The sequence below is a fragment of the Nesoenas mayeri genome (assembly GCF_963082525.1).
Source record: "Nesoenas mayeri genome assembly, chromosome: 1".
NCBI lineage: Eukaryota > Metazoa > Chordata > Aves > Columbiformes > Columbidae > Nesoenas > Nesoenas mayeri.
In genome coordinates this window covers 169,860,273-169,874,020 of record NC_137541.1, presented here as the reverse complement: position 1 = coordinate 169,874,020, position 13,748 = coordinate 169,860,273, and the positions used below count along the sequence as shown (strand labels likewise).

The window sequence follows — 13,748 nt, the reverse complement described above, 5'->3', positions numbered from 1 at the left end:
CTATCGTGTTTTTTAATCTAGTCAAAAGAGAAGGTTCTGCAAAGCCTTAGTTATGACTTGTGCCCAGTCCCACAAACCTGTACAGAAGGGGACAAAATTCCATGAGAGCTTGATAAAGGCACTTCCTTTTCCCCCTCATCCCCCTTTCCCTCTTTGAATTTATGGTCAGTCCATGTTTTTCATTATTATTAGGTAGTGTAAGGAAAAAGAGAAGAGAATTAATGTGACCTTATGAAAATAAAATCTCCATATTTTGCATGCAGCCAGAATAAAATACTGGACTAGCTCATTGAACTGTATAGGTTATTACTGTAGATACACAGAAAGCCATACTAATTTTTCCAAGATACTCTTTAAACTTTTTTCAAACTTAAATGACATTTACCCACCCTTGGTTTTGATGTCATGTCTTGCAGTGTAAAATGGAAAGAGAATAATGCATTTAAAATGGTAAAGTGCAGGCTGGCGTTTCGTGAAGTTTTTCTCTGTTAGTTAGTTTTTGGTTTGTTTGGTTTTGTTTTTGTTGGTTTTTTTTTTTGGGGGGGGGGGGTGATGTTTGTGGGTTTTTTGATTGATTGGGGTTGGGGGGGGTAGGGTGTGGAGTTCTTGTTTTGTTTGTTTTTCCCCTCAAAACACTGGCTGTAAACTGCAGCTTCATTCCCTTGATAAAACTTAAGGGTTTTAAGGGTTTGTATATTTTCTATTGCTTTGCCCCCTTGTAGAGTATATTCCTAAGTGTTACTGGTAAAAATATTCCTTATGCTCTACAAATACCTGTTTTCTATACATTTAGCCTTTGTAGAAACTGTCTCATTTTTATCTCTAAATATTGAGAGTCAGCCTCTTGGTTGTTTCCTGAAAGACCACCCACCACCTTGCCTCTTGCCCAATACAAGTTGAAAGTGCTATTTGAAGGGATCTCATGTTAGATGAAGATACTTGTTTTTTATCGCATGTTCTCATGCTTTATTTTAATAAAATATTCATTTTGGGTATTTCTTACAGTTATATCTATGTAGGTATGAATCTACTCAAACATGGCGTAACTCTTACTTAATTATTGTGTGTATATGTAAATGTGCTCACTAGGTGGATTATGGAAGGAAGAGTCATCTATGCTTTTCATTTAGGCTTATCATCTTAATGTGATTCTTAAACATCTTTACTGCAAATGTATCAATAAATAGATTTCTTCAAATAGTGTTGGGCAGGAAGTATGACGAAGCTTTTAAAGCAGTCTTTCCCCTCTAGGAAAGATAATGGGGAAATTACTCTGCTCTTCTGCAGTATCGCTTTTGGGAACACTATTGGGAACTGCAGAGATGAGTTTTGTTGAGACCTGGCTAAGTAAATGCTTTAGGAGTTGTTTTTTTCATTATAGAGAGTGGAGGAATGTTACTTGCTGCATGGTTTTTTTAGGCATTTAAATTTACAACTATTTTTATCAGCATATTTACCTTGTTTTAAAGTTGAGAGCACCCCGTGACTGGATAAGATTTTCCGATAGAATATGGTTTTTTTCCAGCAGAAATATAGTAAGTTGTAAAATGTTAACTTTCTGGAAAATACACAGGGTTCCCACATCTTTAAGTTTTTCTCCAAAATGAATTTCTTTTACACGTAGAAGTATTGTTTCAAAATAGGATTTACGTTTGCCACAGTGTACAATTAGCTTTTTCCTATAATTACGAATAATCAATGTGTATATAATAACAATAGTTTCTGAGTTCAGTTAGGTTCTTTCAGACTCTTATAATACAGATATTTCAAATTGGTTTAGGTCATAAATAGGTACTAATACTGCAACTGCTATGGTACATAACTTATCTGAGTAAAAGATTAATATCTGATAAAAAAGTGAGGACTCAGTTGTAGACAAAGGTTGTCAAAGCTTAGTAGGTGCTACAGTCTCTCTTTCCTTATTAAGTGGCTTAATACTATGTAAAAAAATCCAAAAATCACTTTTTTGTAATGTGACGTATAGCGGTAGTGTAGGAAAATGATCAGAAAGCCTTTGGCTTAAATACTTTTCAGAAGTTCTGAAGAAGCAACTGAGAATTACTTGAAGATTTGTGATTATTGTCTGGCACTTAATCTTTGTCTGCTCTAAAATGTGTTACTCCATCATAGTTTGAAAGGATTTTTCATTTAAAAGAACATGTTAAAAGGTACAGCTACTAAAATATGTCTTGTGTTTCTTTGCTCAAAAGGCCATCCATCAAAGATCACATTTTTTTTGGCTGCTGAAACGCAGCAGCTTCAACATGAGCACTGGTGTCAGGTATTCTGAAGTACTCATGGAGTCCAGTAGTAGCATAAGTTTATTCATGTATGATCTGACCCATGATTTCTAGTTAAAGTGAATATCCAGTACTCTTTTATATTGTGACAAAACACTTTTTAAATGACTGAAATCCTTTAATGCTTTAGTAAATAGTGCTGGGAGTGTTTTTGCTTCCCTTTCATAAAGCTATTTAAAAAAAATAAACCATGAGGATTTTGTGTGTCTTTCTTAGTGCTAAGATTTATCCAGCCTTACTTATTAAAATTTGAATCTCATTTATTTGCCTTCATTTCTCTTAACTATTAGAAAGTAAGGGTTGTTGTAATGTATTTAACATTGTAAATACTCTGTTATGCTTCTGAAAAGATACGTATATGAGCATACTCATTTAATACTAATCTATTTTTTTTTTCTTTTCCAGTTTCTCAAACAGCTAGGTATACATCCTGACTGGCAATTTGTAGATGTTTATGGTATGGAGCCAGAACTGCTAAGCATGGTGCCAAGACCTGTCTGTGCAGTGCTACTTCTATTTCCAATAACAGAAAAGGTAAATGTTTTTTTAATAGTCAGCTAATCACTTTTGTTGTAAATGAAATAAGAATGAACAGTTTAAGTCTTGTACTTTGCTGTCAGAATCAAGATAAGACTCAAACCTTATTCAAGAGACTTCTTAATTAAAAACAACAACAAAATACTTCCTTCAGGATCTTCTTTTGATAAGGTTACACGTGTATTTCCAATTTCTTTTCAAGTTGGAGTGGGAAAAGCCAATGTAGAAGCATAGAGAAATACACCTCACATTTTTCTATTACAGACAATTTAAGACTTTTTTTTTTAAATATGCACTGCGAAATGGCTCAGTTCTGCTACTTGTAGCAGAAAGCTACAATAGCATAAGCAAAATAAGAGGTAGGATGTAGGACTACACCAAATGCAACTAATTTTTGTGTTTTCATACTGTTGCATTGATCAAACTTCAGTCCACTGTTGGTTCAGTCATCAGCACCAAAACGGCTTTTGCTTCTCAGACAGATGGGACCTATCTGTAAGATGAAAGAGAATTCCATGCACCCCCACCCCCTTCTTTCTCTGTTAGACTTTGAAATACTTAATTTTACTAAATCCTCAAGTCTGCCTATTTTGTGTCCTATGCGTCTACATAGAGAAGACATCTGTTTTACATATATTCTCTCAGTGTTATGTAGGTTGAAATATGTGATTGCTGTTGACCTTTCAATTTATAAAAATCTTATGTGATTGTGGTAAGGTCAGCCAAAAAGTCTGAGGTGAATCTACCCAAACTTCTTCCTTTTAATGTGTCTCTCAAAAAGAATATGTGGTTTATAAGGACAAAGCAGTTAGCTGTTAAGGCTTAACTTTTATAATAAAACCTCTTTTAAATAGAAGAGTGACTAGGTCAGTCTTCTTACTCATTAGGTCCTGTAAACCTTTGTATTATCAGTTTCTCCAACACAGTTGTACAGGCAGTGCTTTTCAGGCTTGTTTTTGGCCTGAATTTAAGGAAGCTCTTAACAGTCCTCACTTCCCTTCAAGAAATTTCCTCTCTATCACCTTTAAGGCATAGTTTTCTGTGTGCTGTGGTTTCTGTCTGGCTGCCTGAGCTGCAGGTCTGAGCTCCTGAGACTGTCACTTCTGCCTCCCTGCCTGTGCAAACTTCCTTCCTTGGATCATTCGATGGGAGCATCATCTCATGGGAAAGAACAATCTTTCTCTTTTTCCAGAAGCTGTATCCAATTTCATCCTGAAGAAGCAGATGACAAACAGAACCAGAGAAGCAGCATATGCTCTGTTGCGTCAAACAATCAAATTTGACCACCAGCCAAATATTTGAGATTTTCTCCAGCATGTTAATCCTTCAGTAACATAAGGGACACAAGTGTTTCTATCAACTGTTTAGCCTCAGTGTGTGAAGGCTGACTCTTCCATGTGAAGTCCCAGGGTTCTGAAGATTTGTGTTGATTAGTGTGAGCTCCACAAGACTCTTGAGCATTATTTTCTATTTTTGGAGTACATTTCTCCTCCCCAGTCTCCCTTTCAATATGGCCTGTTATATTCTGCTTCTATATAATTATTTATTTATATTTCTTGGCTGTGTGTTTATGAAAGTGTGCCTCTTAATTTTACTCCCTTTGTAAACACTTTTCTACACTGTCTTTGTTCTTCTGTCCAGAAGTTCCTTTATTTCATTTTTCCTATATATCAACTGGCTTGAACTTGCATTTAGGGAAAGTTATTCTTGTTCGTATACAGATAATCTCAGGGTTATCATCCAGTTTAAAGGTCAATGACTTTCTTAGCCTGCATTGTGGGCTCTAGACAAAGAACAAAACAAAAACCACATCCCCCCAAAAACTTACACACTGTTGCACAGTATACTAGATTTGGATCAGTGATGATCTTTACAAAACAAGTACTTTAGATTGTTCAGTCAAATTAAATTTTCTGTTGCTATGGAAAATAAATGTTCACTTTCTGAATATGGCTTTTGAAGGGCCTGTTTTGAGTCTGTGAGCATTATATGAATCTTATTTTACATTCCTGAAAAAAAAAAATTAAAATGGAACTCGTTAAGACTACTCTTGCTGATTAAACATATAAAGTATTACAGTTTGCTTGATAGAGCTTTGAGATCTCTGTGCTCAAAAACTTTGTGTTGAAGAGAGACAGTGACAGGTGCCTGGATCAAGGAAATATTTTGAACATTTTTTAAATGATGTTAGATAGCCCATATTTCAAAATTATGTTTTAAGTGTGACTGTTTTTTGGCTAGTGTAAAGACGTTGGTTTAAGAAATTGTAGGTTTACATATACTCATTGGATCACATTTGTTGTCTCAAATTAGAAGTTGAATTTGTTTTTTTTAGGTAGCTGTTGCTTTTAAAAATTATTTTTGCTTGGATAATGTAACCAGTGTCTATTTGTACTGTTTGTGAAATGTCTGTGTCTTTTCTTCTAGTATGAAACCTTCAGAACAGAAGAAGAAGAGAGAATAAAAGCAAAGGGACAAGATGTTAAATCATCAGTGTATTTCATGAAGCAGACCATTAACAATGCTTGTGGAACAATTGGGCTAATTCATGCTATTGCGAACAACAGAGATAAAATGAACTTTGGTAAGGTTGGCTGGTTGGGTTTTTTGTTGAATTTTCCCTTTTTTTCCATAACTGTGGGGAGGCATGAAGGGAACGATTAGATTCTGTACTATTTTCTCTGAATATAACCATTCCTTAAAGGATGATCCCTATTCAAAGAGGATTTCTACTATAATTATAAAAACAGTATTTCATACTAATCCATGAACTAAAGCACTCAAAACATTGTGAACTGTGTCAGGTGGAAATTCTTCTTGCAGTCAGCCTTCAGTGTCTTAAATACACAATGTAATTATATATTTTAAATCATTAGTTGGATAGAAGCATCCTGTAAGCTTTGAATGATGCTGGAGTTGAAGTGTGACTCTAATTGTGTCTTTTTTTTATTTCTTTAAGAAACTAATTCTTCACTGAAAAAGTTCCTAGAAGATTCATTATCTATGACTCCTGAAGAGAGGGCCAAATATCTAGAAACTTACGAAGTTAGTATCATGTGTTCTTACTTTTATTTAAAATGATGTAAGAATTATTTGCGTGAGCAGGTACTGTCCTTAGGACTTGATCCAGTGAAGCACTTAAAGAATTTGATTTTACACGTGAGCTTGTGATCAGACAGTTGCTACAAAAAAAAACTGGCTTTGGTAGTTTAAAGTATTCCTGCCTGCCCATAGCTAAGTCAGCAGAATAGATTTTATCCATGTTCCTCATCCATATTAATTCGCTGGCTTAGTATAAAATTACTTTGAAATGGCTGAGAAATGTGTCCATAATCTTTTTGGTGAGCTCAGGATTGAGTTTAGTGATGAATTTAAGCTGATCTGGGACTATTGCTGAAAGGATGGTCCTTCTGTTGCCTCCTTTCATTTGTGCCTTCTAGTCATCTCTTTTTGGCTCTGGCACTTCAGGGCACACAAAGAGCTGAATTGGCTGAAATATAATCCCCCTCTTCCACTACCCCAAATAATTCCATGAGCTAGCTGATAGTGTGGTTTGCCAGATCTTAGTGCTGTTTGAAAGGATGGGGAATAAACTTCTGGCTAGTGGTAGAGAGGATGATGGTAGTGATGATTCTCAAAGTTACAATCTTGATGGTTTCCAAGTCTGAGTTCAATTTAAACTTACTGTGAAGCCTTCAGGAACAAGGGTGTTAACATGTGGCTGAGGGTAACAGTAAACAGAAACAGTAGATGTTCAACGACATTTTCTGTAGAAATGTTGGCCACAAGATGTCTGATCAGAGCTTCTACGTAAAGTATTTTGTCTGCCCAAGAAGCAATACGTAACAAAAACACTTGCCCATAGTGTTTTCCATGTGTAAAAGTGCCATTGCAAACTGTTAGGTATTTGATTCGAACTGACAGTGATGAAATTGACATATTGGTCTCCTGAGATCCTTGTATGAGGAGATTATTTTTTTATTAACTTTTTATTTATTTATTACAGACACTGAACAAAAATAGTTACATCTATGGCATTTGATAAAATGAAGTCTCTCATTTAAAGTCTGATTGAAGTATGTTTTAATTTTAGGCTATTCGTGTCACTCATGAATCCAGTGCCCATGAAGGTCAGACTGAGGTATTAATTTTTTAAAAAATCTTTGTTAATAGCTACTTTGGATTGAATATAACTGAAACGAAAACAATCACATATTAAAGGTTTATAGTGAAATTGAGATTATTGCTTGGTTCACAGTATTGTGTCATTAGTTGAAAATCAGGTCACAGAAGCAAGTGGAATTGTTGAGGGGGGAAACCAACTTCAACCTTGTTTGGGCTTTTTTTGTGGTTTGTTTCTTGTTTCCATGGATAATCTTTTCAAGCTTCACTTAAGAATAAAACATTAAGTGAAAGTATTTTTAATTGAAATTGAGGTTTTCATGATTAGAATCTGTAGCTGAGACTTAAGATCCATAGTGATCATACAAGTGGAACAAACATTTTAAGAGAGTCTGAAAAATATTACTTCAGGAAAAGTAGTATTAGAATACTTGGTTTGCCGTTGTGTATGTGCTATTTGTATACAAATACTAATTCAGTAGTACAGTAGTTGAGGTTTTTCTTTCTTCTTATGGCTTATGCAGTGTCTTCTAAACAGTGCAGGAGAAAGCAAAGCAGTCTCTTCTGTTCCCTCTTGCCCCACCATCTGGAAATGAAAATTAAGATAATTGTTTTAACCGTTTCTATTATAGATACTCAACTTCATTTGTAATATTTTCTTTTAAAAATACCCACCACTCTTTCTTCTTATCTCTTTCTCTAAATTAATCAAGATTCTATATTTCAAGAAGAAACATCAAAACAGATTCATAGTTCTCTTCCTTCTCTAAGTGAGAGACTCCAAAAAGTCTGGTCACTTTTCTTTACAAAGGAGTCGTTTTGTAGGTACTCTTGGCAAGCTCAGTAATAGAGAGAGGCTATGGAGATTATTCTCGCAAGCTGCTGAAGACTGAATCTTTTCTTAAGGTCCTTGTGAAAGCGAAAAACTTCTTTAGTTGTTTTGATGCATTGTGATATTCATCCAGGGATTGGTTTGTATATGCATCCTTCTGGCAGAAATTATGGAATGACTGGGAAAGAAAATGCAAGGGCTATGTAGATCCTGAGAGTCTCTGTAAAGATTCAGGAAGCATGTAAGTGACGATGGAATCTCCTAATAAGGGGTGATTAACTTCTTGAACTTCCACAAATTAATTTGTTTCCTGATCAAGATAACTGCAATACAAAAGTTAATAATTGTGTGGAAAGATGAAGACTGTTTTAATAATAAAAAAATACAAGATTGTCTTAGCAACCCTGTCTAAACACAAATATTGAATAAGTAGTTTCCTTGCCAAATATTTACTATTTCATATTGCATAATTGACTCTGGAAGTAATTCAATATGGATATTCCTAAGACTGGTAAACTTTTTCCTGCCTCTCTGTTTCTGAAGTTGAAATAGTGAAATGGTTGAATACATGTCCTAGGACCATTTTTCAGAGTAGTCCTGATCCATCAACCAAGGAAGAAATAAACAAACAAGTTATCTTACTGGAACATCTGATTGCCTGAAGATTCTGTCCTACTATAGCGTAGTTAAATGGGCAGCTTTCATCTCCCCTTTCATCTGTACGAGAGGAACTGCTTTAGTTTAATGTACAATTCTTTTTAAACAAAACAAAATGTGAAACATGAATGTGCTGGGAAGTGTAACTGAGGGTTGGAGTGAGTTAAGCTCATAGTAGTTTTCCTTCCAGTGGTACATTTAAATGGTGCTGTGTATCTTCATGTAGTGGTGAAGGGACTGATGAACATCATGCCCTTGAAGGTCCTGAAGTTGCCAGGTGCAGGTCATGCAAGGATGTTGACTTATCCTGCAGAGTAAGTTGATAATTTCTAGCATCATTAAAGCAAAAGAGAAGAGAATCCCATTCCTCCTGTATAACCATTCTTGTTATGATTACTTTCCTGAGAATTTATACTTCCTTGCAGAGCACTGGAAAGAAACACGTTTGCCTTCCTGTGACTCTGAGCTTTGGTTCTACCCCCAGAAGTAATGGAGTAAAAAAACACTGTGTTCCTTCTATTCATCTTGTTTGGTGGGGAGGATTTTTTTCTGGTTTAGGATAATCTGTAATCAGATCACTTTTTAATAATTTCTTATGTTTTGAAGACTAGTTCTATTTGAAAAAATTATTTTAAACTTTTACAGGCCATCTATAGACTGGATTAGAACTGAGTGTTTTGGGGAGGTTTTTGATATTAAAATACGTGAAGTTTTTAATTAAGTTTACGGAATTTTTATTAAACAACTTAAACATCTTAAAAATAAGGGTTTTTTAGTTCTTTCAAATAGATTAAATTTTAAGATTAGTTAAGCAGTTTTCATTTTACTAATTTATTTCAGGTTTGCAAATTTAAAATACTGTAAATTTGGGTTTATCCCTCATGTCAGGCTTTGGACCAGGTTTAACTCAAGTTCTGTGTTAAGACTCCTGGATTCTGTGGCTCCGTGGCTCTCTTTTTTGCTACAGCAAAGCAAATAAATGGATAATGCAGTCCTGTGGGTACTTCTATGTGTGAAAAATGTTTAAAATTACTTTAGTAGCAAACAGTAAGATCTGGGAATAATTCCACAGGAGAAACATGGTGTTGGTTTCAGGGATTTGATTCTGGTCCCATGTTCCAGTACCATAATGAGGGTAATTAATGTGAAACTTTAACAGTCTTTCTGTTAAACTTTATGCTGCTGAAGCTTGCACTTTCTCAAGTGACAGGTATTTCATATCCAGCGCTGCCAAAAAAGGGATCTAGGTCTTTACAGTTTCATGGATCCAGCTTGCTCTTCTTGCTGTGTGATAGCTCCTGAAATTCAGCAGCTATTGCTGAAACTAGGATAGTTACCAGCTACTCAAGATCCTCTATTCTTTCATGAGTCTTCTGCTGAGCATATACTTTTGTTTATAACATCTGAGATGTCTGAAAATATGGCGAATATAACCTGCTTCTTCCTTTTATTGTTGCTTCATATTGAGCAATGTTTGAAGTCTTTTTTTCATTTTGTTCTTCCTGTGCTGCCTGCTGAAACCCTCAACTACCGCACGTCTTAACATTTTTGAACCTGTCTTGTAAAATAAACAACAAAGCAACTCCCCCCAACCAAAAACAACAACAAAAAAGCCCTTCAAAAATGTTAAAGACAGTATGGTTCAGTTTGTGGCTGCTAGAGCATTTGCATTAGCTGTCTCATCTACAGTCATCATTAATGAATAAGTTGTAGCAAAATCTGAGGGAGGAAAAGTAGCAATTAATAGCAACGATTGCAGTTAGGTTCTTAGCTAACTTTGTTGTATTGCTATCTTGGGTTGTTTTCTTTCAAAACAATCATAGTAACTATTTTCAAATAACAGATCAGAAAATCTGAGGGTAGGGTTTTTTTGAAAACAATAAAACTTGTCATTACATGAGAGAGACTTCCAGGTCTAAAGTCTTAGGCAGAGCAGATAGCCCTTTTGAATTTGGAGCTGGAGAAGAAATGTATTTTGTATCCTACTTACTCCTTTGCATTCGAGTTAAAAGGTTACTGTATAGTTTTCTGAGAGAGTGAGAAAGGAGGAAAATGCAAAAGCACACTTGTTATAAAAATAAACCAGTAGAGATTGTTTAACTTGGTTAAACAATGATATGCCATGATAGCTTGAGGGAAGTTATTCAGGTACAAAATATTATCCTTTCTGATTCTTGAAATAAATGACCTTTTAAATATGAGAATATAATGATGTGACTAGCGAGATATTTTTGTTCTGCTCTCATATTACTGGCATCCCTTTTCACAACTTTGCAACTATGCTTCATTGCAGCTCAATTCTACAGTAAGAAAAATGGCAAACTATACCATATGAAGTACTTATGAAAAGATTAATTAATTGACCTTTAGTCAGGGAATTAGATCTAGAGAATAATCTGTATTCAATTTCTGCATTTCTAAAGAGTTTGACATGCCTAACTCTTGTTCGAATCTCATTCTGGTTATAGTATCTGAGGTTGTAGCCAGCTGCGCTGTGTGTGTCTGTGGCTGAAATAATTCTGGATTGTCAGATTACCTACAATATCTTCTGTCTTCCGTCAGCCTCCTGAAAGAGCTCATCCTATGGCCTTGTAGGAGCTATTGGTGGCACAGAGATGTTAGAAGCATGCTCCTGGGAAGAGAGAAGGCTTAACTGACTAGGCTTAGATCAGCTTTTGCTGCTGTGGACCGCAAATACTCCAACAGTTGTGGTGCTAAGGAACCGGCAGGCTGCTTGTGCAATATCAAAGTATCACTAACTGCTGACACATAGCTTTCCATATCACTTTTTGTTAAAAAGTTCACTCTATCATTTGAACTTTATATTATGTCTCGCCTTACTTGGCAGCATATGGAACCACTTTTGTGTTTGTGGTCAGAATTTTTTTGGACAGGGGAGTTTTAGCATGCTTTATGCATTACTGCTTAGCGGAATGTGATTTGTGGTCTTTGGGAAGTTTGCTTCAAATGTTATTAGAGCATAGCTCAAAATAATGCTTAAATCAAGCAAATAAATGAAAGTCAAATGGCTACTTGAAATACCTATGTTAAAGGATAAGATTTTGTTCATAGCCGAAATTCATAGCAGAAAATTAGGAGCTCTCAAGTTCCTGGTTTTTTTCTTTCCTCTTCCTTAAATGAAGCTTAACCAACAGTGTTTCAGTTACTAATTATTATGGAAGAGAGAAGAATCCAGAACTGGAATATAAAATATATTGACTATTTCTGGGAGCACAGAAAATACTGTCTTGTGTTCTGTAGCTCATTCTGTTTGTGTGCGTCTGTGTTTGTGTGTGGGGGGAGGTGGGTATTTGTTTGGTTTGCTTTTGAGGGTTTTTTAGTACACTTTATACATTTATCTACCAGCTGTCAGCTTTGGTTGCTAGAACTGTGTGTTGGGTTAAATGAGGCTCAGAACTGAGCAGACCGAGGTGCTGCATCTGAAGTGCCACTTCAAATGAAAACAACGTTCTTGCACCTCATTAGACCCCTATTAAGAATACTGATGGTGGAAAACTTAGCCTTTGAATCTCAAAGTCGGTGTTTGATACTATCAGTATAAAAGTCACAAGTAAGAACTGATCTCAGATGTTCACAAAAGACCTGAAATACTTGTGCACATCAGTATGGATACTTAGATGTACTTTTTGTTCACAAGTAAGATCAGGAATATTTTTAACATGAAGTTGGCAGCCACTAAAAAAGCTACCACAGCTTGATTTCTTCCCTAACTCAAACCATAACTGCAAACTGTAGTCTGTGCACTTGTTTAGTGTGCCTTGAGAACTATAATCTTGCTTGGAATGTGCTAAGTTAGACTTTGATCACAGTAACAGTCGTTAACATTGGCAAGAACTAAGTAAAGTCAATGCACTCTGTTCTCAACTGCTGTAAAACTTGAACTTTCAAAGATCTCTGGCTCCCTGGGGCATTACAATTTATTGTTAGAGAAGAAACATAAAGGAGCTTCCCTTTTGCTCCTGCCAAGAACATACGGTGGTTTTTTTTTCCTAAATAGCCCATATTCCTCAGTGTTTCTTCTTAATAATCCATAGTCTTGTAAAGAAATAGTTGCATCCCAGGAGAATATAAAATCAGTTATATAACTCTTTCTAAGATTTTTTTTCTTAGCTTAGCATTACAGAATAAGCATGTAATCTCTCCTTTAAAGGCAATGATGTTGCCTAAAGATGTCAAGCTATAGCCTTTTCTCTTTTACAGCCTATGCAGCAAAAAGTGTAAAATCAGCTTACTAGAATCATGTGAAATGTTTTGCAAATTATACTTGGTTAGTCTTTGACTTATTGCATTGTCTTGTTATTGTATGTGTCAGTATTTCAGAGACATGCATCAGTCTGATTTCTACATGCTACTGAGCAAATAACTAATAAGGTATTAACACAGTATGGGTCTGAATTGTTTTTCTGGGTCTTATGCTTAACTATAAAATCTGTATGAAGGAACTCTGATTCTTAGGATGAAAGAGAACTATAGAGGATATTCGCACCCATAAAGTAGCCAATGAGTTTAAATAACAAGTATATAAGAAATAAATAACAAGTGGAAGTAACAAAATGTTTGTCAAGTTTTGCATCCAACATCTCTAACAACCAACTGCTGTAGGTTTTTTGCATCTCTCCAATCCATGTTCTTGCAGTATATATTTTAAGAGACAGTAAGCAGCAGGCTCTTGCCATGGCTTTGCTCACTGGCATTTTAAGCAGGCTGATCCTGGCAGATGATGGTTGAGTTCACACTCACCCTCTTTCCCTCAGGCAGAAGAGAAACTGATTTGGTGCTCTTTTTTTTCTTAATCCAACCACTACTTTGGAGGGAAAAAACAATAAGAATGACAATCCTTAAGACTGCTAACATTTTACTAATGCAGCTGATGCTAAAAAGTGGGCTAATGCTACTCAGAGAGTTGAATTTGCATCAACTGACTTTGCTCAAGGAAGCATGCTAAAAATATGGTAATTGGGTGTGCAACAATGATGTTAAATTTATTTTAACAAGAAAAAAAACTTGTAGAGGAAAAATTATTTGAAAAATCTATTTAAATTAGGTTTTGCAGAGCTCCCTAACCTTTGGAAATTTTTTTAAATTCCACTACTTTTTGATCACAGAAGTCACCATTGTGATAATCTAGCTTGACTTTTGCCTAACATAGGCCATAGAACTTAAAATTAGGTCTTCTGAGAGAGATAAAATATCACTAATTTTGGAAAGGGTTTTTTTGGGTGCTCTGATCTCAGCATTTTTCTCACCTTTAAGCTACTTCTTTACACATATGTCTAGCA

The 13,748-nt window shown here is 35.4% G+C and overlaps 1 protein-coding gene across 1 annotated transcript in view; it reads left to right on the top strand.

The window, feature by feature from the left end:
• The first annotated feature begins 2,658 nt into the window (after positions 1-2,658).
• The window catches only part of UCHL3 (ubiquitin C-terminal hydrolase L3), a 28,230-nt gene continuing 17,140 nt past the window's right edge, over positions 2,659-13,748 (top strand). Inside the window, exons 1-4 of the mRNA XM_080359559.1 lie at positions 2,659-2,834; positions 5,265-5,421; positions 5,797-5,882; positions 6,931-6,978. Of these exons, the coding sequence (XP_080215685.1) occupies positions 2,760-2,834; positions 5,265-5,421; positions 5,797-5,882; positions 6,931-6,978 (366 nt within the window). The 5' untranslated portion in view covers positions 2,659-2,759. The remainder of the gene's footprint in view (positions 2,835-5,264; positions 5,422-5,796; positions 5,883-6,930; positions 6,979-13,748) is intronic.